This window comes from Heptranchias perlo, unplaced genomic scaffold (genome assembly GCF_035084215.1).
Source record: "Heptranchias perlo isolate sHepPer1 unplaced genomic scaffold, sHepPer1.hap1 HAP1_SCAFFOLD_861, whole genome shotgun sequence".
NCBI classification, from domain to species: domain Eukaryota; kingdom Metazoa; phylum Chordata; class Chondrichthyes; order Hexanchiformes; family Hexanchidae; genus Heptranchias; species Heptranchias perlo.
Genome location: NW_027139899.1, coordinates 6023 through 33089, shown reverse-complemented (window position 1 = coordinate 33089; position 27067 = coordinate 6023). Strand labels below are relative to the sequence as shown.

Sequence of the window (27067 nt, the reverse complement as noted above, 5' to 3'; positions counted from 1 at the left end):
CCTATAAGACCTGCAGACCTTCCCTTTCCTTTTACTTCAGTTACTGTAGATAAGGAGAAATACTCACCTGAACCTACTCACCAATCAGGTGCCTCCCCTGTGTCGCGTCCCGATCTGATTCCTGACGTCACTTCGAACTCGGTCGCAGCTCCGCTCGGCTCGGCTCCTCTCAGCGCTCTGAAATCCCGCCTTTTATCGGACGCTCCCTCCGCTCGGCTCGGCTCCTCTCAGCGCTCTGAAATCCCGCCTTTTATCGGACCCTCCCTCCGCTCGGCTCGGCTCCTCTCAGCTGTTCTCAGCGCTCTGAAATCCCACCTTTTATCGGACGCTCCCTCCGCTCGGCTCGGCTCCTCTCAACGCTCTGAAATCCCGCCTTTTATCGGACGTTCCCCCAGCTCCGCTCCTCTCAGCTGTTCTCAGCGCTCTGAAATCCCGCCTTTTATCGGACGCTCCCTCCGCTCGGCTCGGCTCCTCTCAGCGCTCTGAAATCCCGCCTTTTATCGGACGCTCCCTCCGCTCGGCTCGGCTCCTCTCAGCTGTTCTCAGCGCTCTGAAATCCCGCCTTTTATCGGACGCTCCCTCCGCTCGGCTCGGCTCCTCTCAGCGCTCTGAAATCCCGCCTTTTATCGGACGCTCCCTCCGCTCGGCTCGGCTCCTCTCAGCGCTCTGAAATCCCGCCTTTTATCGGACGCTCCCTCCGCTCGGCTCGGCTCCTCTCAGCTGTTCTCAGCGCTCTGAAATCCCGCCTTTTATCGGACGCTCCCTCCGCTCGGCTCGGCTCCTCTCAGCTGTTCTCAGCGCTCTGAAATCCCGCCTTTTATCGGACGCTCCCTCCGCTCGGCTCGGCTCCTCTCAGCGCTCTGAAATCCCGCCTTTTATCGGACGCTCCCTCCGCTCGGCTCGGCTCCTCTCAGCTGTTCTCAGCGCTCTGAAATCCCGCCTTTTATCGGACGCTCCCTCCGCTCGGCTCGGCTCCTCTCAGCGCTCTGAAATCCCGCCTTTTATCGGACGCTCCCTCCGCTCGGCTCGGCTCCTCTCAGCTCGGCCCCTCATAATTTTATACCTCAATTAAATCTCCCCTCAGCCTCCTTTGTTCTGAAGAGAACAACCCCAGCCTATCCAATCTTTCCTCATAGCTAAAATTCTCCAGTCCTGGCAACATCCTCGTAAATCTCCTCTGCACCCTCTCTAGTGCAATTACATCCTTCCTGTAATGTGGTGACCAGAACTGTACCCAGTACTCAAGCTGTGGCCTAACTAGTGTTTTATACAGTTCCAGCATAACCTCCCTACTCTTATATTCTGTGCCTCAGCTAATAAAGGAAAGTATCCTGTATGCCTTTTTAACCACCTGTCCTGCTACCTTCAGGGATCTGTGGACATGCACTCCAAGGTCCCTCACTTCCTCTACACCTCTCAGTACCCTCCCATTTATTGTGTATTCCCTTGCTTTGTTTGCTCTCCCCAAATGCATTACCTCACACTGCTCCGGACTGAACTCCATTTGCCACTTTGCTGCCCACCTGACCAGTCCATTGATGTCTTCCTGCAGTCCACAGATTTCCTCCTCACTATCAACCACATGGCTAATTTTTGTATCATCTGCAAACTTCTTGATCAAGCCCCCCACATTCAAGTCCAAATCATCAATATATATCACAAAGAGCAAGGAACCCAGTACTGAGCCCTGCGGGACCCCACTGGAAACAGCCTTTCAGTTGCAAAAACACCCGTCAACCATTTCCCTTTGCTTCCGGCACAACTTTTCGGCACAACAAACCCTTCCTGCACCAGTATCATGTGGGAGAACTCTGGGTCAGCGGGTCGGAGCAGGTCGAGGTCATCGGATCGGACCATGGTCAGTGGGTCGGAGGGGTCACCGTTGGGGAACAGGGAAGTTTGGATCAAGTCCAAAACCGGACAAGGTCTGAGACGGATTCACAAAATATGTGAAGCCACAAATAAACGACAAAGTTGAAACACATCTTAAAAATAATATTAACGACAAACGATATTCCTTAACAAAGATGCGTTAAGAACATAAGAAATAGGAGCAGGAGTAGGCCAATCGGCCCCTCGAGCCTGCTCGGCCATTCAATAAGATCATGGCTGATCTGATCCTAACCTCAAATCTAAATTCATGTCCAATTTCCTGCCCGCTCCCCGTAACCCCTAATTCCCTTTACTTCTTGGAAACTGTCTATTTCTGTTTTAAATTTATTTAATGATGTAGCTTCCACAGCTTCCTGGGGCAGCAAATTCCACAGACCTACCACCCTCTGAGTGAAGAAGTTTCTCCTCATCAGTTTTGAAAGAGCAGCCCCTTATTCTAAGATTATGCCCCCTAGTTCTAGTTTCACCCATCCTTGGGAACATCCTTACCGCATCCACCCGATCAAGCCCCTTCACAATCTTATATGTTTCAATAAGATCGCCTCTCATTCTTCTGAACTCCAATGAGTAGAGTCACAATCTGCTCAACCTCTCCTCATATGTCCGCCCCCTCATCCCCGTGATTAACCGAGTGAACCTTCTTTGTACTGCCTCGAGAGCAAGTATGTCTTTTCTTAAGTATGAACACCAAAACTGTATGCAGTATTCCAGGTGCAGTCTCACCAATACCTTATATAACTGCAGCAATACCTCCCTGTTTTTATATTCTATCCCCCGAGCAATAAAAGCCAACATTCCGTTGGCCTTCTTGATCCCCTGCTGCACCTGCAAACTAACTTTTTGATTTTCTTGCACTGGGACCCCCAGATCCCTTTGTACTGCAGTACTTTCCAGTTTCTTGCCATTAAGATAATAACTTGCTCTCTGATTTTTCCTGCCAAAGTGCATAACCTCACATTTTCCAATATTGTATTGCATCTGCCAAATCTCTGCCCACTCACCCAGCCTGTCTAAATCCCCTTGTAGGTTTTTTATGTCCTCCTCACTCTCTACTTTCCCTCCCATCTTTGTATCATCTGCAAACTTTGATATGTTACACTCGGTCCCCTCCTCCAAATCGTTGATATAGATTGTAAAGAGTTGGGGACCCAGCACCGACCCCTGCGGAACACCACTGGCTACTGGTTGCCAGTCCGAGAATGAATCATATATCCCAACTCTCTGCTTCCTGTTAGATAACCAATCCTCCACCCATGCCAGACTATTACCCCCAATGCAGTGATTCTTTATCTTGAGCAATAATCTTTTATGTGGATGTTGTCTATATATGGATTTTAGTAAGGCATTTGACAAGGTCCCACATGGCAGACTGGTCAGAAAGGTAAAAGCCCATGGGATACAGGGAAATGTGGCAAATTGGATCCAAAATTGGCTCAGTAACAGGAAACAAAGGGTAAAAGTCGATGGATGTCTTTGCAAATGGAAATCCGTTTCCAGTGGTGTGCCACAGGGCTCAGTGTTGGGTCCCTTGCTGTTTGTGGTATATATTAATGATTTGGACTTGAATGTAGGGGGCATGATTGGCAAATTTTCAGACGACACAAAAATTGGCCGTGTAGTTGATAGTGAGGAGGATAGCTGTAGACTCCAAGAAGATATCAATGGGTTGGTGGAGTGGGCGGAAAAGTGGCAAATGGAGTTCAACCCAGAGAAGTGTGAGGTAATGCACTTAGGGAGGGCAAACAGTAAAAGGGAATACGCAGTAAACGGGAATATATTGAGAGGGGTAGAGGAAGTGAGAGACCTTGGAGTGCATGTGCACAGGTCCCTGAAGGTGGCAGTACAGGTAGATAAGGTTGTGAAGAAGGCATACGGAATGCTCTCCGTTATTAGCCGAGGTATAGAATACAAAAGCAGGGATGTAATGATGGAACTGTATAAAACGCTGGTAAGGCCACAGCTGGAGTATTGTGCACAGTTCTGGTCACCACATTACAGGAAGGACGTAATTGCTCTGGAGAGTGCAGAGAAGATTTACAAGAATGTTGCCAGGGCTTGAAAATTGCAGCTACGAGGAGAGATTGGATAGGCCGGGGTTGTTTTCTTTGGAGCAGAGGAGACTGAGGGGAGACTTGATTGAGGTGTACAAAATTATGAGGGGTCCAGATAGAGTAGACAGGAAGTACCTGTTTCTCCTAGCGGAGAGTTCAAGAACTGGAGGACATAGATTTAAGCTGATTGGCAGAGGGATTAGAGGGGACATGAGGAAAAACTTTTTTACCCAGAGGGTGGTGGGTGTATGGAATTCGCTGCCCGAATTGGTGGTAGAGGCAGGGACCCTCAACTCTTTAAAAAAGTACCTGGACCTGCACCTAAATTGCTGTAAGCTGCAGGGCTACGGACCGGGTGCTGGAAGGTGGGATTAGAATGGGCACCCGGTTGTTCTTCGAGCCGGCATGGACACGATGGGCTGAATGGCCCCGTTCCGTGCTTTATCTTTTCTATGGTTTTATGTAAGCGCAGGACTCGGCCAGCTCGGTCAGTAGTCGTGCTACCAAGCCCCTCTTGGTGATGGACTTTGAAGTCCCCCACCCAGAGTACATTTTGTGCCCTTGCTACCCTCAGTGCTTCCTCCAAGTGGTGCTCAACATGGAGGAGGACTGATTCATCAGCTGAGGGAGGACGGTAGGTGGTAATCAGCTCATGGAACTTCTAAGTTTTCCAAAAGAACGAGCCTGGAAATGTGGGTGAGCAGCTCACAAATCTTGCCTTTGCAGCAGATAAGATGGTTGTGGAAAAAGAGAACACATGACAGCCTACCTTGCACAAAATGGCGGACCTTTAACCAGTGTACCTTTTTCTCCAAATACTGTTATGCGCGAGCAAAGACCCAACTTTTACATGGTGAACCCAATGTTGATGTTGGGGGATTCGGCGATGGTAATGCTAACCCTAACCCTAATGTCACGTGATCAAAGCTCCAGGAATACGCCCAAGCACAGTTGGCAGTCCTGCCGGTGGGACAGGACATACCCAAAGATGGTAATGGAGGAGTCTGGGGCGTTGTATTCTGTGAGTACGACTGTCACGTTATTACTTGGCTAGTCTGTGGGACAGCTCTCCCCACTTTGGCCCCAGTTCCCAGATGTCAGTGAGGGACATTGCAAGGTTGAATGGGTTGGGTCTGCTTTCATTGTGTCCTGATTCGATGCCTGGAGCTGAGTGGTGCGTCCGGTTTTAATCCTATTATTTTCTGTGGTGGGTTTGATACATACTGAGTGTCTCGCTCGGCCACTTCAGAGGGAGGTTAAGGGTCAACCACGTTGGTATGGGACTGGAGTCACATATAGGCCCAGACCGGGTAAGGACGGCAGGTTTCCTTCCCTAAAGGACGTTAGTGAACCAGATAGGTTTTTACGTCAATCTGACAGTTTCACGGTCACTTTCACTGAGACCATATTTTTATTTCTATCGGGATTGCTGGACGATAAAAGAGCAGGGTCCATCTAGTCCACCTTCTACCATCCTATTGGTCGGAGCTGTTGACTAATCAGAGCAATCAATCTCTATTGAGAAGCAGCAAACAAACTTTCAAATAGTCATAGAGTCATAGAGTTATACAGCACGGATAGAGGCCCTTCGGCCCATCGTGTCCGCGCCGGCCATCAGCCCTGTCTACTCTAATCCCATATTCCAGCATTTGGTCTGTAGCCTTGTATGCGATGGCATTTCAAGTGCTCATCCAAATGCTTCTTGAATGTCGTGAGGGTTCCTGCCTCCACAACCCTTTCAGGCAGTGAGTTCCAGACTCCAACCACCCTCTGGGTGAAAAAGTTCTTTCTCAAATCCCCTCTAAACCTCCCGCCTTTTACCTTGAATCTATGTCCCCTTGTTATAGTACCCTCAACGAAGGGAAAAAGCTCCTTAGTATCCATCCTATCTATGCCCCTCATAATTTTGTACACCTCAATCATGTCCCCCCTCAGCCTCCTCTGCTCCAAGGAAAACAAACCCAATCTTCCCAGTCTCTCTTCATAGCTGAAGCGCTCCAGCCCTGGTAACATCCTGGTGAATCTCCTCTGCACCCTCTCCAAAGCGATCACATCCTTCCTGTAGTGTGGCGACCAGAACTGCACACAGTACTCCAGCTGTGGCCTAACCAGTGTTTTATACAGCTCCATCATAACCTCCTTGCTCTTATATTCTATGCCTCGGCTAATAAAGGCAAGTATCCCATATGCCTTCTTTACCACCTTATCTACCTGTTCCGCCGCCTTCAGGGATCTGTGAACTTGCACACCAAGATCCCTCTGACCCTCTGTCTTGCCTAGGGTCCTCCCATTCATTGTGTATTCCCTTGCCTTGTTAGTCCCTCCAAAGTGCATCACCTCGCACTTTTCCGGGTTAAATTCCATTTGCCACTGTTCCGCCCATCTGACCAACCCATCTATATCGTCCTGCAGACTGAGGCTATCCTCCTCGCTATTTACCACCCTACCAATTTTTGTATCATCAGCGAACTTACTGATCATACCTTTTACATTCATATCCAAGTCATTAATGTAGACCACAAACAGCAAGGGACCCAGCACCGATCCCTGTGGTACCCCACTGGCCACAGGCTTCCAGTCACAAAAACAACCTTCGACCATCACCCTCTGCCTTCTGCCACTAAGCCAGTTTTGTATCCAAAGTGCCAAGGCACCCTGGATTCCATGGGCTCGTACCTTCTTGACCAGTCTCCTGTGGGGGACTTTATCGAAGGCCTTACTGAAATCCATGTATACCACATCCACTGCGTTACCCTCATCCACACGCCTAGTCACCCCCTCAAAAAATTCAATCAAATTAGTCAGACATGATCTTCCCTTGACAAAGCCATGTTGACTATCCCTGATTAATCCTTGCTTCTCCAAGTGGAGACTAATTTTGTCCTTCAGAATTTTTTCCAATAATTTTCCTACCACTGATGTTAGGCTCACTGGCCTGTAGTTCCCCGGTTTTTCCCTACTCCCCTTCTTGAATAATGGTATTACATTAGCGGTTCTCCAGTCCTCTGGCACATCCCCTGTGGCCAGAGAGGTTCTGAATATATGTGTCAGAGCCCCCGCAATCTCCTCCTTTGCCTCACACAGTAGCCTGGGATGCATTTCGTCCGGGCCTGGGGATTTATCCATTTTTAGGCCTGCTAAAACCGCCAATACCTCCTCCCGCTCGATGTTAATATGTTCGAGTATATCACAGTCCCCCTGCCGTATTTCTATGTCTACATCGTCCTTCTCCATAGTGAAAACAGATGCAAAAAATTCATTTCGAACCCCTCCTCCATCTGCCGGCTCCACACACAGATTGCCATTTTTGTCCCTAATGGGCCCTATTTTGTCCCTAGTCATCCTCTTACCCTTAATATACTTATAAAACATCTTAGGATTTTCCAATTATTTTGCTCGCCAGTGTCATTTCATGGCCCCTCCTTGATCTCCTAATTTCTTTTTTAAGTATCCCCCTGCACTTTTTGTACTCCTCTAGGGCTTCCTCTGTCTTTAGCCTTTTGTTTCTGCCAAAAGCCCTCCTTTTTTTCCTAATCCATTCTCGTATATCCCCTGACATCCAAGGTTCCCTGGAGTTCTTGGAACCACCCTTGACCTTTACGGGAACATGTTGCCATTGTATGTGTTTGGTTCCAATCTCTTCCATTGAGGGTTAGAGAGAGGCAGTTCTACAAACCTCAGACTTCAGAAAGGAAACTCGACAGCAGCTGAGAACAATGAACTGCTGCCGTACAGGATTGAGTTCTCGCTCTCAGTCAATCAGACAAGATGATGTTTATCCATCAGTCGCAGGGCGACAATCCTTCATAAATATGCTGCTTCATTTTCCATGCCCAGGTTTTGGACATCGGGGACAGTTTGGCCATACCTGACGAGTTCACAGAAGAGGAGAAGAAATCGGGCATGTGGTGGAAGCAGCTGATCTCTGGGGGAATGGCTGGTGCAGTATCCCGTACTGGTACTGCTCCCCTCGATCGGCTCAAGGTCCTAATGCAGGTACATTCTGATATATAATCCAGTATTGTGCGAGCATTTTTCAAGCAGAGTCCTTTCTGCAACTGTCAATATTCTGTGACATCATCAAAACAGAACTATTTCTCTACATTTCCAGCGATAGTCTCACTTTGTGAAATCCGTCTCCAGACAGTTTACATGATGATAGTTTTTTGTAGTTTAATCTGTAAACTAAGAGATGGTACTTTGTAGGATAGTATACAATATAATGGGAAAAATAGCGTAACAGTACAGGAGTGGGCCTGTATTATAATATACTTTTATTCCGAGAATGTATTGTGTGTGAGAGAGGCTAACACGTGGTTTAGATTTAAGATCTCACAGGGGCATGCTCAGTAAGCAGGAGGTGCAATTTAAGACGCATCAAAGGGTTTCTGTAAGAATTATCGCGAGTTTGGAGCCAACATGTCTACATTTCAGCTGTTATCATTCTGTTAGGGTCTCCTTACCTAAGAAAGGATATACTTGCCATAGAGGGAGTGCAACGAAGGTTCACCAGACTGATTCCTGGGATAGTGGGATTGTGGTATGAGGAGAGATTGAGTAGACTAGGCCTCATGGTGCAGCAGGTAATCCGGAAGGCAAACAGAATATTGGCCTTTATATCTGGGGGATGGAGTATGAAAGCAGGGAAGTCATGCTACAACTGTACAGGGTGCTGGTGAGACCACACCTGGAGTACTGCGTACAGTTCTGGTGCCCTTATTTAAGGAAGGACATACTTGCATTGGAGGCAGTTCAGAGAAGGTTCACTAGGTTGATTCCGGGTATGGAAGGGTTGTCTTATGAGGAAAGATTGAACAGGTTGGGTCTATACTCATTGGAGTTTAGAAGAATGAGAGGAGACCTTATTGAAACATACAAGATTCTGAGGGGACTCGATAGGGTAGATGCTGAGAGGATGTTACCCCTCGTGGAGGAATCTAAAACTAGGGGACATAGTCTCAGAATAAGGGGTCGCCCGTTTAAGACGGAAATGAGGAGGAATTTCTTCTCCCAGAGGGTCGTCAATCTTTGGAATTCTTTACCCCAAAAAGCTGTGGAGGCTGAGTCATTGAATACATTCAAGGCTGAGTTAGACAAATTTTTGATCAGCGAGGGAGTCAAAGGATATGGGGAAAAGGCAGGAAAGTGGAGTTGAGGTAAAAATCAGATCGGCCATGATCTCATTAAATGGCGGAGCAGGCTCGAGGGGCCAAATGGCCTACTCCTGCTCCTATCTCTTATGGTCTTATGGGTGATCTCATTGACATATAAAATAATTCTTACAGGGCTCGACGGGTAGATGCAGGGAGGATGTTTCCCCTGGCTGGGGAATCTAGAACCAGGGGTCACAGTCTCAGAATAAGGAGTAGGCCATATAGGACTGAGATTAGGAGAAATTTCTTCACTCACAGGGTGGTGAATCTTTGGAATTCTCTACCCCAGAGGGCTGTGGAGGTTCAGTCATTGAGTAAATTCGAAACAGAGATCGATAGATTTCTGGATATTGAAGGCCTCAAGGGATATGGGAATAGTGCAGGAAAATGGCATTGAGGTAGAAGATCGGCTATGATCTTGGAGGAGCAGGCTCGAGAGGCCGGATGGCCTATTCCTGCTCCTATTTCTTCTGTTCTTGTGATGTTTATAACCCTGCAGTATTGTGTTCTACATAAACCAAACCTACATTCCGGGGAGGTTCGCTAATGCTGTGGGGGAGGGGGGATTGGGGGGTGTTCAAACTAATTTGGCAGGGGGATGGGCACCAGGACGTAGCAATGGAAAGGAGAAACAAGGGGCACAAAGGATTGGGAGAGACAGATAGCACTGGGGCAAGTAATAGTACGGTGTTAGGTGGGATCAGATTAAGAGAGAGTAAAAGAAGGTCTAAGACGGGTTCACAGTTCATGTGTGTAAACGCACAAAGTGTGGTAAACAAGGTCGGTGAGCTGCAGGCACAAATAGCCACATGGGAATATGATGTTGTGGCGATAACGGAGACCTGTATCAAACAAGGGCAGGATTGGGTATTAAATATTCCTGGATACAAGGTGTTCAGGAAAGATAGGGAAGGAAAGAAAGGAGGGGTGGGTGTCAGTTTTGATTAAGGAGAATATTGCAGTGCTGGAGAGAGAGGATGTCCTGGAGGGGTCAAGGACAGAATCTATTTGATTAGAGTTAAGAAACAGTAGAGGTGCCATTACACTACTGGATGTATTCTATAGGCCACCAACTAGTGGGAATGATATAGAGGAGCAAATTTGTAGGGAAATTACAGAGAGGTACAAAAGCTTTAGAGTAGTGATAATGGGGGACTTCAACTATCCTAATATAGACTGGGATAATAATAATATAAGGGGCACAGAGGGGGAGGAATTTTTGAAGTGTGTTCAGGATAACTTTCTTAAACAGTACGTTTCTGGCCCAATGAGGAAGGAGGCATTGCTGGATCTGGTTCTGGGGAATGAGGTGGGCCGAGTGGAGCAAGTGTCAGTGGGAGAACATTTAGGGAGCAGCGATCATAATATCATAAGGTTTAGATTAGTTATGGAAAAGGACATGGATTACTCTAAAATAAAAATACTCAATTAGAGGAGGGCCAATTTCACTGGGTTGAGAACAGATCCGGCCCGGGTAAATTGGAATCAAAGATCGACAGGCAAAACTGTAATTGAACAGTGAGCGGCCTTTAAAGAGGAGATGGATCGGGTACAGTCTAGGTACATTCCCACGAGGGGGAAAGGAGGGCAAATAAAGCCAGAGCTCCCTGGATGACGAATGCGATAGAGAGTAAGATGAAGCAGAAAAAAGGGGCATATGACAGATGTCAGGTTGATAATACAAGTGAGAACCAGGCTGAATATAGAAAGTTCAGAGTGGAAGTGAAAAAGGAAATAAGAGGGGGCAAAGAGAGAGAATGAGAATAGACTGGTGACCAACATAAAAGGGAATCCAAAAGTCTTCTACAGGCATGTAAATAGTAAACAGGAAGTAAGAGGAGAGGTGGGGCCGATTAGGAGATCTACTCATGGAGACAGAGGGGATGGCTGAGGTACTAAATGAGAACTTTGCATCTGTCTTTACCAAGGAAGAAGATGCTGCCAGAGTCTCAGTAAATGAAGGTATAGTTGAGATACTATCGTTATAGTTGGGCTAAAAATTGATAAAGAAGAGGTACTTGAAAGGCTAGCTATACTTAAAAGTAGATAAGTCACCTGGTCCGGATGGGATGCATCCTGGATTGCTGAGGGAAGTAAGGGTGGAAATTGCAGAGGTACTGGCCATAATCTTCCAAACATCCGTAGGTACAGGGGTGGTGCCAGAGGACTGGAGAATTGCAAATGTTACACCCTTGTTCAAAAAAGGGTGTAAGGATAAACCCAGCAACTACAGGCCAGTCAGTTTAACCTCAGCGGTGGGGAAACTTTTAGAAACGATAATCCAGGACAGAATTAACAGTCACTTGGACAAGTGTGGATTGATTAGGGATTAGGGAAAGCCAGCACGGATTTGTTAAAGAGAAGTCATGTTTCACTAACCTGATAAGAGTTTTTTGATGAGGTAACAGAGAGGGTCGATGAGGGCAATGCGGTTGATGTGGTGTATATGGACTTTCAAAAGGTGTTTGATAAAGTGCCGCACGGCAGGCTTATCATCAAGATTGCGGCCCATGGAATAAAGGGGGCAGAATTAGCTAAGGGACAGGAAACAGAGAGTAGTGGTGAACGGTTGTTTTTCGGACTGGAGGGAGGTGTACAGTGGTGTTCCCCAGGGGTCGGTGCTGGGACCACTGCTTTTCTTGATATATATTAATGACTTGGACTTGGGTGTACAGGGCACAATTTCAAAATTTGCAGATGACACAAAATTTGGAAATATAGTGAACAGTGAGGAGGATAGTGATAGACTTCAAGAGGATATAGACAGGCTGGTGGCATGGGCGGACACGTGGCAGATGAAATTTAAGGCAGAAAAATACAAAGTGATACATTTCGGTAGGAAGAACAAGGAGAGGCAAAATAAACTAGAGGGCATAACTCCAAAAGGGGTACAGGAACAGAGGGATCTGGGGTACATGTGCACAAATCGTTGAAGGTAGCAGGGCAGGTTGAGAAAGCAGTTAAAAAAGCTTACAGGATCCTGGGCTTTATAATTAGAGGCATAGAGTACAAAAGTAAGGAAGTCACGATGAACCTTTATAAAACACTGGTTCGGCCACAACTGGAGTATTGTGTCCAGTTCTGGGCACCGCACTTTAGGAGGGATGTGAAGGCCTTAGAGAGGGTGCAGAAGAGATTTTCTAGAATGATTCCAGAGATGAGGGACTTTAGTTATGTGGATAGACTGGAGAAGCTGGGGTTGTTCTCCTTGGAACAGAGACTGTTGCGAGGAGATTTGATAGAGCTGTTTAAAATCATGAAGGGTCTACGCAGAGTAGAGAGAAACTGCTCCCATTGACAGAAGAGTCAAGGACCAGAGGACACAGATTTAAGGTGATTGTCAAAAGAACCAGAGGTGACATGAGGAGAAACTTTTTTACACAGCGAGTGGTTCTGATCTGGAATGCACTGCCCGAGGGGGTGGTGGAGGCAGATTCAATCATGGCCTTCAAAAGGGAACTGGATCAATACTTGAAAGGAAATAATTTGCAGGGTTACGGGGAAAGGGCGGGGGAGTGGGACTAGCTGGATTGCTCTTGCAGAGAGCCGGCATGGACTCGATGGGCCAAATGGCCTCCTTCCATGCTGTAACCTTTCTACGATTCTATGATTCCAGTGTACAAAGATATTAACACCCACTTCTGTATGTTAGGCTACTTTTCCTATTATATTGTACAGTATGCTACATATTTGTCTGGTTTATTTTATGAAGTTTTACAATGTTTTAAAACCAGGTCCATTCTTGCAAATCGAACCAAATGAATATGTACGGTGGATTTAAGCAGATGCTGAAAGAGGGTGGTGTGCTGTCTCTGTGGCGCGGCAATGGGATGAATGTGGTGAAGATAGCACCAGAAACAGCCATCAAGTTCATGGCCTATGAGCAGGTACTGGGTCTTTGCCGAGAAACCTTTCTCTCTTATTTTGAATAAAAGCATAAAATGTGACTGACAAAATAAATATCAGCCCAGTAGCACGTGACCCCATGGAGTTTGATGCTACAAATGGCACTCTTTGAACCCGCATCAGTATCATCATTTCAGTGCCACAAACTCTGCATTGTGAGAAAGATGGATTTAGAAAACTGCTGCTGTGAGCTTTCATTTGGTCCACTTCCCCTGTAAATGGTAATTGCCTGGGATAGAAACTGGGTCCTTGTTACGCCCATTTTACAGGCCTGATATACGTCTGACCCTCTCGTAATTTATTAAAAAAAACATTATCTACAAGGATGACACCAGAACTGAGAGGTTATAACTATCAGGCTGGGGCTCTTTTCTCTAGAGAAGAGAAGACTGAGGGGTGACCTGATAGAGATCTTTAAGATTATGAAGGGGTTTGATAGAGTAGACGTAAAAGGACAGAGTAAAAGGACTAGGCAGGTAGAGCAGGAGTCCCCTGGGGCCATCTCCCTCTCAAACAGATATACCGCTTTGGATACTGTTGGGGGAGATGGCTTATCAGGGGAAAGCAGCAAGAGCCAGGTTCGGGGCACCACGGGTGACTCTGCTGCACAGGAGGGGAGGAAGAAGAGTGGCAGGGCTATAGTGATAGGGGATTCCATTGTAAGGGGAACAGATAGACGTTTCTGCGGCTGCAAACGTGACTCCAGGATGGTATGTTGCCTCCCTGGTGCTAGGGTCAAGGATGTCACGGAGCGGCTGCAGGACATTCTGGAGGGAGAGGGTGAACAGCCAGTAGTCATGGTCCATATCGGTACCAACGACATAGGTAAAAAAAGGGATGAGGTCCTGCAAGGTGAATTTAAGGAGTTAGGAGATAAATTAAAAAGCAGGACCTCAAAGGTAGTGATCTCAGGATTACTACCGGTGCCATGTGCTAGTGAGTATAGGAACAGGAGAATAGACAGGATGAATGCGTGGCTGCAGGGATGGTGTAGGAGGGAGGGATTTAGATTCCTGGGACATTGGGACCGGTTCTGGGGAAGGTGGGACCTGTACAAGCGGGACGGGTCACACCCGAGCAGGACCGGGACCAATGTCCTCACGGGGGTGTTTGCTAGTGCTGTCGGGGAAGGTTTAAACTAGAATGGCAGGGGGATGGGAACCTGAGCGGGGAGACAGAGGAGGGGGAAACAAGGATAGAAACAAAAGACAGAAAGGGAAGAAGCAATAGTGGAAGGCAGAGAAAACAAGGACGAAAAACAAATAGGGCCATAGTGCAAAATAAAACTAAGATGACCAGCAACCTTAAAAAGACAAGTCTAAAGGCATTGTGTCTTAATGCGCGGAGCATTCGCAGTAAGGTTGATGAATTAACAGCGCAGATAGATATTAAAGGTTATGATATAGTTGCGATTACGGAGACATGGCTCCAGGGTGACCAAGGATGGGAACTGAACACCCAGGGGTATTCAATATGTAGGAAGGACAGGCAAAAAGGGAAAGGAGGTGGGGTAGCGTTGTTAGTAAAGGAGGCAATCAATGTAATAGTGAGGAAGGATATTGGCTCGGAAAATCACGGTGTGGAATCTGTATGGGTGGAGCTAAGAAACACCAAGGGGCAGAAAACGTTGGTGGGGGTTGTCTCTAGGCCCCCAAACAGTAATGGAGATGTAGGGGAGGGCATTAAACAGGAAATTAGAGACACATGCAAGAAGGGTACAACTATGATCATGAGTGACTTTAATCTACATATAGATTGGTCAAACCAAATGAGCAATAATACTGTGGGGGAGGAATTCCTGGAGTGTGTACGTGATGGTTTTCTAGACCAATATGTTGAGGAACCAACTAGAGAACAGGCGATCCGAGACTGGGTATTGTGCAATGAGAAAGGATTAATTAACAATCTTGTTGTGCGGGGTCCCTTAGGGAAGAGCGACCATAACATGATAGATTTCCTCATTAAGATGGAGAGTGAAGTAGTTGAATCCGAAACTAGGGTCCTGAATCTAAATAAAGGAAATTACGAAAGTATGAGGTGCGAGTTGGCGATGATAGATTGGGGAACTTTACTATAAGGGATGACGGTGGATAGGCAATGGCTAATATTTAAAGAACGTGTGCAGGAATTACAACAATTATTCATTCCTGTCTGGCGCAAAAATAAAACAGGAAAGGTGGCTCAACCATGGCTTACAAAAGAAATTAGGGATAGTGTTAGATCCAAAGAGGAGACATATAAAATTGCAGTAAAAGCAGCAAGCCTGAGGATTGGGAGCAGTTCAGAATTCAGCAAAGGAGGACAAAGAGATTGATTAAGAGGGGAAAAATAGAGTATGAGAGTAAACTTGCAGGGAACATAAAAACTGACTGTAAAAGCTTCTATAAATATGTCAAGGGAAAAAGATTAGTGAAGACAAATGTAGGTCCCTGACAGTAAGAAATGGAGGAAATTATAATGGGGAACAAAGGAATGGCAGAACAATTAAATACAAACTTTGGTTCTGTCTTCACAAAGGAGGACACAAATAACCTCCAGGAAATGTTAGGGAACCAAGGGTCCAGTGAGAGGGGGGAACTGAAGGAAATCAGTATTAGTAAAAAATTGGTGCTAGGAAAATTAATGGGGCTAAAGGCTGACAAATCCCCAGAGCCTGATAATCTACATCCCAGAGTACTAAAGGAAGTGGCCCTGGAAATAGTGGATGCATTGGTGATCATCTTCCAAAATATAGCTATACAAAACCCTGGTTAGACTGCACCTGCAGTACTGTGAGCAGTTCTGGGCACCGCACCTTCGGAAGGACATATTGGCCTTGGAGGGAGTGCAGCGTAGGTTTACTAGAATGATACCCAGACTTCAAGGGTTAAGTTACGAGGAGAGATTACACAAATTGGGGTTGTATTCTCTAGAGTTTCGAAGGTTAAGGGGTGATCTGATCGAAGTTTATAAGATATTAAAGGGAACAGATAGGGTGGATAGAGAGAAACTATTTCCGCTGGTTGGGGATTCTAGGAGTAGGGGGCACAGTCTAAAAATTAGAGCCAGACCTTTCAGGAGTGAGATTAGAAAACATTTCTACACACAAAGGTTGTAGAAATTTAGCAATTGATACTAGCTCAATTGCTAAATTTAAATCTGAGATAGATAGCTTTTTGGCAACCAAAGGTATTAAGGGATATGGGCCAAAGGCAGGTATATGGAGTTAGATCACAGATCAGCCATGATCTTATCAAATGGCAGAGCAGGCTCGAGGGGCTGAATGGCCTACTCCTGTTCCTATGTTCCTAAAATTCTATAGACTCTGGAACAGTTCCTACAGATTGGAGGGTGGCAAATGTAACCCCACTATTTTAAAAAAAGGAGGGAGAGAATAAACAGGGAATTACAGACCAGTTAGCCTAATATCAGTAGTGGGGAAAATGCTCGAGTCTATTATAAAGGATGTGATAACAGAACACTTGGAAGGCATTAACGGGATTGGACAAAGTCAGCATGGGTTTATGAAAGGGAAATCATGCTTAACAAATCTACTGGGGTTTTTTGAGGATGTAACTAGTAGAATAGATAGGAGAGAACCAGTGGATGTGGTGTACTTGGATTTTCAGAAGGCTTTTGATAAGGTCCCACACAAGAGGTTAGTGTGCAAAATTAAAGCACATGGGATTGGGGGGAATATACTGGCATGGATTGAGAATTGGTTAACAGACAGGAAATAGAGAGTAGGAATAAACGGGTCTTTTTCCGGGTGGCAGGCAGTGACTAGTGGGGTACCGCAGGGATCAGTGCTTGGGCCCCAGCTATTCACAATATATATCAATGATTTGGATGAGGGAACTGAATGTAACATTTCCAAGTTTGCAGACGACACAAAGCTGGGGTGGAATGTGAGCTGTGAGGAGAATGCAAAGAGGCTCCAATGTGATTTAGACAAGTTGGGTGAGTGGGCATGAACATGGCAGATGCAGTATAACATGGATAAATGTGAGGTTATCCACTTTGGTTGTAAAAACGGAAAGACAGATTGTTATCTGAATGGTGATAGATTGGGAAAAGGGGAGGTGCAACGAGACCTGGGTGTCCTTGTACACCAGTCGCTGAAAGTGAGCATTCAGGTGCAGCAAGCAGTTAGGAAGGCGAATGGTATGTTGGCCTTCATTGCAAGAGGATTTGAGTACAGGAGCAGGGATGTCTTACTGCAGTTATACAGGGCCTTGGTGAGACCACATCTGGAGTATTGTGTGCAGTTTTGGTCTCCTTATCTGAGGAAGGATGTCCTTGCCATGGAGGGAGTGCAACAAACAGTTACCAGACTGATTCCTGGGATGGCAGGACTGACGGATGAGGAGAGATTGGGTCGACTAGGCCTATATTCACTAGAGTTTAGAAGAATGAGAGGTGATCTCATCGAAACATATAAAATTCTAACAAGACTAGATGCAGGGAGGATGTTCCCGATGGCTGGGGAGTCCAGAACCAGGGGTCACAGTCTCAGGATACGGGGTATGCCATTCAGAACTGAGATGAGGAGAAATTTCTTCACTCAGAGGGTGGTGAACCTGTGGAATTCTCTACCACAGAAGGCAGTGGAGGCCAAGTCATTAGATTTATTCAAGAAGGAGATAGATATATTTCTTAATGCTAAAGGGATCAAGGGATATGGGGAAAAAGCGGGAACAGGGTACTGAGTTAGACGATCGGCCATGATCATTTTGAATGGTGGAGCAGGCCCGAAGGGCCGAATGGCCTACTCTTGCTCCTATTTTCTATGATTCAATGATTCTATGTCGTGGCTGATCTCTATTTCAACTCCATTTACCCGCCTTTGCTCCATATCCTTGATATCCAACAAAAATCTATCGATCTCAGTCTTGAAAATTTCAATTGACCCCAAGCAAAATAATGGAAGGTGCAGATGAGGCTAAAGTACAATCGTTAGGATCAGGGTTATTTAAGTTGGACAATAAACATAAGATCAGAGGGGACAAACAGAAAATTCACAAGCCTCGAGCATGGTTAGAGATTAGCAAAAACATTGCCCCTCCCACTGCCGCCTTCAACCATGTACATGGAGCAGATCCCAGAGAAGGGAGTTTATACTGAGATCAATCGATGTCTGTACAAGGAGCTGGTTCAGTATTGGTTCACGATGCTAGAGGATTTTGGGGATACTTCGATATTTGATATTTTCCCCCGGGGGAACTAAGAGAAGGAAATTAGCGTTCTTTAAGGTGGGGATCAACAGATGGGACGGACTTTATGCTCGAAGAATCGTCCATTAATTCTGGATGGAATGGACTTGATTGACCAAATGGCCTTCCCTTGTTCCTGACTTTCTAATGCTTGTTGCTTATTCCATTTCACGCAGTATAAGAAGCTGTTTGCAAGAGACAAGCAAAACGTGGCTACCCATGAAAGATTCCTTGCCGGATCTCTGGCTGGGGCAACAGCACAAACCAGCATTTATCCGATGGAGGTGGGTGAACATAAGAACATAAGAAATAGGAGCAGGAGTAGGCCATACGGCCCCTCGAGCCTGCTCCGCCATTCAATCAGATCATGGCTGATCTTCGACCTCAACTCCACTTTCTCACCTGATCCCCATATCCCTTGATTCCTCTAGAGTCCAAAAATCTATCGATCTCAGCCTTGAATATACTCAATGACTGAGCATCCACAGCCCTCTGCGGTAGAGAATTCCAAATATTTACAACCCTCTGAGTGAAGAAATTCCTCCTCATCTCAATCTTAAATGGCCGAACCATATGCCCCCTAGTTCCGGACTCTCCAGACTCTCCAGCCAGGGGAAACAGCCTTTCAGCATCTACCCTGTCAAGCCCCCTCAGAATCTTATATCTTTCAATAAGATCACCTCTCATTCTTCTAATCTCCAGAGAATATAGGCCCATTCTACTCAACCTCTCCTCATAGGACAACCCCTCATCCCAGGAATCAATCGAGTGAACCTACTTTGCACCGCCTCTAAGGCAAATATATTCTTCCTTAGATAAGGAGTCCAAATCTGTACACAGTACTCCAGGTGAGGTCGCACTAAAGCCCTGCACAAGTGTAGTAAGACTTCCTTACTCTTGTACTCCAACCCCCTTGTAATAAAGGCCAACATGCTTGCTTGCTGTACCTGCTTGCTAACTTTTTGTGTTTCTTGTACGAGGACACACAAATCCCTCTGAACACCAACATTTAATAGTTTCTCACCATTTCAATAATATTCTGTTTTTTTATTCTTCCTACCAAAGTGAATAACCTCTCATTTCCCCACATTATACTCCATCCGCCACCATCTTGCCCACTCACTTAACCTGTCTATATCCCTTTGCAGGCTCTTTGTGTCCTCCTCACAGTTTACTTTCCCACCTAGCTTTGTATCGTCAGCAAACTTGAATACATTACACTCGGTCCCTTCATCTAAGTCGTTAATTGTAAATAGCTGAGGCCCAAGCACCGATCCTTGTGGTATCCCACTAGTTACAGCCTGCCAACCTGAAAATGACCCGTTTATCCCTACTTTCTGTTTCCTGTCCATTAACCAATCCTCTATCCATGCTAATATATTACCTCCAATCCCATGAGCCCTTATCTTGTGTAACAACCTTTCATGTGGCACCTTATCGAATGCCTTTTGGAAATCCAAATATACGACATCCACTGGTTCCCCTTTATCTACCCTGCTAGTTACAACCTCAAAAAACTCTAATAAATTTGTCAAACACGATTTCCTTTTCATAAAACCATGTTGACTCTGCCTGATCATATTATGATTTTCTAAGTGCCCTGTTACCACTTCCTTATTAATGGATTCCAGCATTTTTCCAACGGCTGATGTCAGACTAAATGGCCTGTAGTTCCCTGTTTTCTCTCTCCCTCCTTTCTTGAATAGCGGGGTTACATTTACTACCTTCCAATCCACGGGAATCGTTCTAGAATGTAGGGAATTCTGGAAGATCAAAACCAATGCGTCTACTGTCTCTGCAGCCACCTCTTTTAGAACCCTCGGATGTCGGCCATCAGGTCCAGGGGATTTATCGGCTTTTGGTCCCATTAGTTTCTCCAGTACTTTTTCTCTACTAATATTAACTACTTTAAGTTCCTCACTCTCATTTGCCCCTTGGTTCCCCACTATTTCTGATATGCTTTTTGTGTCTTCTAGTGTGCAGACAGATACAAAATATTTGTTTAAAGTCTCTGCCATTTCTTATTCCCCATTATAATTTCTCCAGTCTCAGCCTCTAAGGGACCAACGTTTACTTTTGCTATTCACTTATGTAGATCATAAATAGGTCCTAAAACCAGAAGCAACAATTGATAAGACTTCCAGTTTGTTGTTTTTCTTGGGATGTGGGTGACACTGGAAAAGCGGCAGGTATTGGCCATCCTGAGTTGCCCGAAGAAGGTGAATCTTCTCCTTGACTCCCTAGTCCGTGTGGTGAAGATCGATCTTCTCCTTGACCCTCTAGTCCGTGTGGTGAAGATCGATCTTCTCCTTGACCCTCTAGTCCGTGTGGTGAAGATCGATCTTCTCCTTGACCCTCTAGTCCGTGTACTGAAGATCGATCTTCTCCTTGACCCTCTAGTCCGTGTGGTGAAGATCGATCTTCTCCTTGACCCTCTAGTCCGTGTGGTGAAGATCGATCTTCTCCTTGACCCTCTGTAGTCCGTGTGGTGAAGATCGATCTTCTCCTTGACTCCCTAGTCCGTGTGGTGAAGATCGATCTTCTCCTTGACCCTCTAGTCCGTGTGGTGAAGATCGATCTTCTCCTTGACCCTCTAGTCCGTGTGGTGAAGATCGATCTTCTCCTTGACCCTCTAGTCCGTGTGGTGAAGATCGATCTTCTCCTTGACCCTCTAGTCCGTGTGGTGAAGATCGATCTTCTCCTTGACCCTCTAGTCCGTGTGGTGAAGATCGATCTTCTCCTTGACCCTCTAGTCCGTGTGGTGAAGATCGATCTTCTCCTTGACCCCCTAGTCCGTGTGGTGAAGATCGATCTTCTCCTTGACCCCCTAGTCCGTGTGGTGAAGATCGATCTTCTCCTTGACCCCCTAGTCCGTGTGGTGAAGATCGATCTTCTCCTTGACCCTCTCTAGTCCGTGTACTGGAGATCGATCTTCTCCTTGACCCTCTAGTCCGTGTGGTGAAGATCGATCTTCTCCTTGACCCTCTAGTCCCTGTGGTGAAGATCGATCTTCTCCTTGACCCTCTAGTCCGTGAGGTGGAGATCGATCTTCTCCTTGACCCTCTAGTCCGTGTGGTGAAGATCGATCTTCTCCTTGACCCTCTAGTCCGTGTGGTGAAGATCGATCTTCTCCTTGACCCTCTAGTCCGTGTGGTGAAGATCGATCTTCTCCTTGACCCCCTAGTCCGTGTGGTGAAGATCGATCTTCTCCTTGACCCTCTCTAGTCCGTGTACTGGAGATCGATCTTCTCCTTGACCCTCTAGTCCGTGTGGTGAAGATCGATCTTCTCCTTGACCCTCTAGTCCGTGTACTGGAGATCGATCTTCTCATTGACCCTCTAGTCCGTGTGGTGAAGATCGATCTTCTCATTGACCCTCTAGTCCGTGTGGTGAAGATCGATCTTCTCCTTGACCCCCTAGTCCGTGTGGTGAAGATCGATCTTCTCCTTGACCCTCTAGTCCGTGTACTGGAGATCGATCTTCTCCTTGACCCCCTAGTCCGTGTGGTGAAGATCGATCTTCTCCTTGACCCTCTGTAGTCCGTGTGGTGAAGATTGATCTTCTCCTTGACCCTCTAGTCCGTGTGGTGAAGATCGATCTTCTCCTTGACCCTCTAGTCCGTGTGGTGAAGATCGATCTTCTCCTTGACCCCCTAGTCCGTGTGGTGAAGATCGATCTTCTCCTTGACCCTCTAGTCCGTGTGGTGAAGATCGATCTTCTCCTTGACCCTCTAGTCCGTGTGGTGAAGATCGATCTTCTCCTTGACCCTCTAGTCCGTGTACTGGAGATCGATCTTCTCCTTGACCCTCTAGTCCGTGTACTGGAGATCGATCTTCTCCTTGACCCTCTAGTCCGTGTGGTGAAGATCGATCTTCTCCTTGACCCTCTAGTCCGTGTACTGGAGATCGATCTTCTCCTTGACCCTCTGTAGTCCGTGTGGTGAAGATCGATCTTCTCCTTGACCCTCTAGTCCGTGTGGTGAAGATCGATCTTCTCCTTGACCCTCTAGTCCGTGTACTGGAGATCGATCTTCTCCTTGACCCTCTAGTCCGTGTGGTGAAGATCGATCTTCTCCTTGACCCCCTAGTCCGTGTGGTGAAGATCGATCTTCTCCTTGACCCTCTAGTCCGTGTGGTGAAGATCGATCTTCTCCTTGACCCTCTAGTCCGTGTGGTGAAGATCGATCTTCTCCTTGACCCTCTAGTCCGTGTGGTGAAGATCGATCTTCTCCTTGACCCTCTAGTCCGTGTGGTGAAGATCGATCTTCTCCTTGACCCTCTAGTTCGTGTGGTGAAGATCGATCTTCTCCTTGACCCTCTGTAGTCCGTGTGGTGAAGATCGATCTTCTCCTTGACCCCCTAGTCCGTGTACTGAAGATCGATCTTCTCCTTGACCCTCTAGTCCGTGTGGTGAAGATCGATCTTCTCCTTGACCCTCTAGTCCGTGTGGTGAAGATCGATCTTCTCCTTGACCCTCTAGTCCGTGTGGTGAAGATCGATCTTCTCCTTGACCCTCTAGTCCGTGTGGTGAAGATCGATCTTCTCCTTGACCCTCTAGTCCGTGTGGTGAAGATCGATCTTCTCCTTGACCCTCTAGTCCGTGCGGTGAAGATCGATCTTCTCCTTGACCCTCTAGTCCGTGTGGTGAAGATCGATCTTCTCCTTGACCCTCTAGTCCGTGTGGTGAAGATCGATCTTCTCCTTGACCCCATAGTCCGTGTGGTGAAGATCGATCTTCTCCTTGACCCCCTAGTCCGTGTGGTGAAGATCGATCTTCTCCTTGACCCCCTAGTCCGTGTGGTGAAGATCGATCTTCTCCTTGACCCTCTCTAGTCCGTGTACTGGAGATCGATCTTCTCCTTGACCCTCTAGTCCGTGTGGTGAAGATCGATCTTCTCCTTGACCCTCTAGTCCGTGTGGTGAAGATCGATCTTCTCCTTGACCCTCTAGTCCGTGAGGTGGAGGTCGATCTTCTCCTTGACCCTCTAGTCCCTGTGGTGAAGATCGATCTTCTCCTTGACCCTCTAGTCCGTGTACTGGAGATCGATCTTCTCCTTGACCCCCTAGTCCGTGAGGTGAAGATCGATCTTCTCATTGACCCTCTAGTCCGTGTGGTGAAGATCGATCTTCTCATTGACCCTCTAGTCCGTGTGGTGAAGATCGATCTTCTCCTTGACCCCCTAGTCCGTGTGGTGAAGATCGATCTTCTCCTTGACCCTCTAGTCCGTGTACTGGAGATCGATCTTCTCCTTGACCCCCTAGTCCGTGTGGTGAAGATCGATCTTCTCCTTGACCCTCTGTAGTCCGTGTGGTGAAGATTGATCTTCTCCTTGACCCTCTAGTCCGTGTGGTGAAGATCGATCTTCTCCTTGACCCTCTAGTCCGTGTGGTGAAGATCGATCTTCTCCTTGACCCCCTAGTCCGTGTGGTGAAGATCGATCTTCTCCTTGACCCTCTAGTCCGTGTGGTGAAGATCGATCTTCTCCTTGACCCTCTAGTCCGTGTGGTGAAGATCGATCTTCTCCTTGACCCTCTAGTCCGTGTACTGGAGATCGATCTTCTCCTTGACCCTCTAGTCCGTGTACTGGAGATCGATCTTCTCCTTGACCCTCTAGTCCGTGTGGTGAAGATCGATCTTCTCCTTGACCCTCTAGTCCGTGTACTGGAGATCGATCTTCTCCTTGACCCTCTGTAGTCCGTGTGGTGAAGATCGATCTTCTCCTTGACCCTCTAGTCCGTGTGGTGAAGATCGATCTTCTCCTTGACCCTCTAGTCCGTGTACTGGAGATCGATCTTCTCCTTGACCCTCTAGTCCGTGTGGTGAAGATCGATCTTCTCCTTGACCCCCTAGTCCGTGTGGTGAAGATCGATCTTCTCCTTGACCCTCTAGTCCGTGTGGTGAAGATCGATCTTCTCCTTGACCCTCTAGTCCGTGTGGTGAAGATCGATCTTCTCCTTGACCCTCTAGTCCGTGTGGTGAAGATCGATCTTCTCCTTGACCCTCTAGTCCGTGTGGTGAAGATCGATCTTCTCCTTGACCCTCTAGTTCGTGTGGTGAAGATCGATCTTCTCCTTGACCCTCTGTAGTCCGTGTGGTGAAGATCGATCTTCTCCTTGACCCCCTAGTCCGTGTACTGAAGATCGATCTTCTCCTTGACCCTCTAGTCCGTGTGGTGAAGATCGATCTTCTCCTTGACCCTCTAGTCCGTGTGGTGAAGATCGATCTTCTCCTTGACCCTCTAGTCCGTGTGGTGAAGATCGATCTTCTCCTTGACCCTCTAGTCCGTGTGGTGAAGATCGATCTTCTCCTTGACCCTCTAGTCCGTGTGGTGAAGATCGATCTTCTCCTTGACCCTCTAGTCCGTGTACTGGAGATCGATCTTCTCCTTGACCCTCTAGTCCGTGTGGTGAAGATCGATCTTCTCCTTGACCCTCTAGTCCGTGTGGTGAAGATCGATCTTCTCCTTGACCCTCTAGTCCGTGTGGTGAAGATCGATCTTCTCCTTGACCCTCTAGTCCGTGTACTGGAGATCGATCTTCTCCTTGACCCCCTAGTCCGTGTGGTGAAGATCGATCTTCTCCTTGACCCTCTAGTCCGTGTACTGGAGATCGATCTTCTCCTTGACCCTCTAGTCCGTGTGGTGAAGATCGATCTTCTCCTTGACCCTCTAGTCCGTGAGGTGAAGATCGATCTTCTCCTTGACCCTCTAGTCCGTGTGGTGAAGATCGATCTTCTCCTTGACCCTCTAGTCCGTGTGGTGAAGATCGATCTTCTCCTTGACCCTCTAGTCCGTGTGGTGAAGATCGATCTTCTCCTTGACCCTCTAGTCCGTGTGGTGAAGATCGATCTTCTCCTTGACCCTCTAGTCCGTGTACTGGAGATCGATCTTCTCCTTGACCCTCTAGTCCGTGTGGTGAAGATCGATCTTCTCCTTGACCCTCTCTAGTCCGTGTACTGGAGATCGATCTTCTCCTTGACCCTCTAGTCCGTGAGGTGAAGATCGATCTTCTCCTTGACCCTCTAGTCCGTGTACTGGAGATCGATCTTCTCCTTGACCCTCTGTCGTCCGTGTGGTGAAGATCGATCTTCTCCTTGACCCTCTAGTCCGTGTACTGGAGATCGATCTTCTCCTTGACCCTCTAGTCCGTGTACTGAAGATCGATCTTCTCCTCGATCTATGGCTGTCCTTCATGTGATAGTGAAGTGATTCCCGGATTGATACAGTTCAGACTGGAGGGATATAAGCTCAGTCTCTGGGTTGCTGGTCCAGTCTCAGGGTCACTCAGTACTGAACTCGACCCAATGGGGCTCATGGACAGACTGTGGGCAAGGGCAAAGGTTAAAGGGCCACTCATGCTCACAGTGCCAGTCAGCAATAGCAAAATGATTAACCGTTTATTGCATTACAATAATGAGCTAACAATATCGATAACTCAAACCCCGGGGAAGATTATAGACAGCTAGTTATCCCAAATTCACTTGTGGATTGACCTAAAAGTGTCCTGAGAAACATTGTAAAATCTGAGAGACAAGTCCAGGTTAATTCACTCTCGGGGGTTTTTTTTAAAACGCTGCAACGTTTGCATCAAAGTAAAGAGTTGCATCTGCCGAGGGTCGGCCCCCCTGCGCCGAGGGTCGGCCCCCCTGCGCCGAGGGTCGTCCCCCCTGCGCCGAGGGTCGTCCCCCCTGCGCCGAGGGTCGTCCCCCCTGCGCCGAGGGTCGTCCCCCCTGCGCCGAGGGTCGTCCCCCCTGCGCCGAGGGTCGTCCCCCCTGCGCCGAGGGTCGTCCCCCCTGCGCCGAGGGTCGTCCCCCCTGCGCCGAGGGTCGTCCCCCCGTGTGCAGGGGGCCTCCCAGGGGTTGATGGTGAGAGTTGGGAGCCTCTGACTCCCGAGGTCAGGAATGCTGATGCCAGGCACTGCGGGTAATCTCACTGCTCATATGGTGAACCCTCCAATCTCCAATCTCTAACTTGTCTGAAGGACACGAGCTCTGATCATAGACCTTGGTCTCTGGGTTTAGCTGAGAGCCCCGACTGTGTGAAATCACAGCAAGTGCACAGGCGTTCACCCCTTGTACCAGTGCTGGGAGTCAGCACTGCCTGCGCTGAGAGATCTGACAGCTGCCTTTTCTATTTTGCTGTTGGTTGCAAGGTTATGAAGACCAGGATGGCACTGCGGAAAACGGGACAGTACTCTGGGATATCCGACTGTGCCAAGAAGATTATCAAGAGAGAAGGAATCATTGCGTTTTACAAGGGCTACATTCCCAACATTCTGGGCATCATCCCGTACGCTGGCATTGATCTCGCTGTCTATGAGGTCGGTTCAATACCTCAATGTTCGATGTTGCGTCGAGTATTTATGTTTAGTAAATAAGTGAAGGTGGGTCAGTGATCAAAGTAATAGCGGCTGACCACCCCGCCAAAACATCCCCTCCGTAACCACCCCCCAAAACATCCCCTCCATAACCACCCCCCAAAACATCCCCTCCATAACCACCCCGCCAAAACATCCCCTCCATAACCACCCCCCAAAACATCCCCTCCGTAACCACCCCCCAAAACATCCCCTCCATAACCACCCCGCCAAAACATCCCCTCCATAACCACCCCGCCAAAACATCCCCTCCATAACCACCCCCCAAAACATCCCCTCCGTAACCACCCCCCAAAACATCCCCTCCATAACCACCCCGCCAAAACATCCCCTCCATAACCACCCCCCAAAACATCCCCTCCGTAACCACCCCCCAAAACATCCCCTCCATAACCACCCCCCAAAACATCCCCTCCGTAACCACCCCCCAAAACATCCCCTCCGTAACCACCCCCCAAAACATCCCCTCCGTAACCACCCCGCCAAAACATCCCCTC

The 27067-nt window shown here is 47.5% G+C and overlaps 1 protein-coding gene across 1 annotated transcript in view; it reads left to right on the top strand.

Annotated features, from left to right (window-relative positions):
• The window catches only part of LOC137319564 (mitochondrial adenyl nucleotide antiporter SLC25A24-like), a gene marked incomplete at both ends in the record, with an annotated part of 73784 nt that extends 47271 nt beyond the window's left edge, over positions 1–26513 (top strand). Inside the window, 4 exons of the mRNA XM_067981669.1 lie at positions 7782–7940; positions 12832–12984; positions 18372–18479; positions 26346–26513. Coding sequence (XP_067837770.1) covers positions 7782–7940; positions 12832–12984; positions 18372–18479; positions 26346–26513 — 588 coding nt within the window. The remainder of the gene's footprint in view (positions 1–7781; positions 7941–12831; positions 12985–18371; positions 18480–26345) is intronic.
• Between the last annotated feature and the right edge of the window lie 554 nt (positions 26514–27067).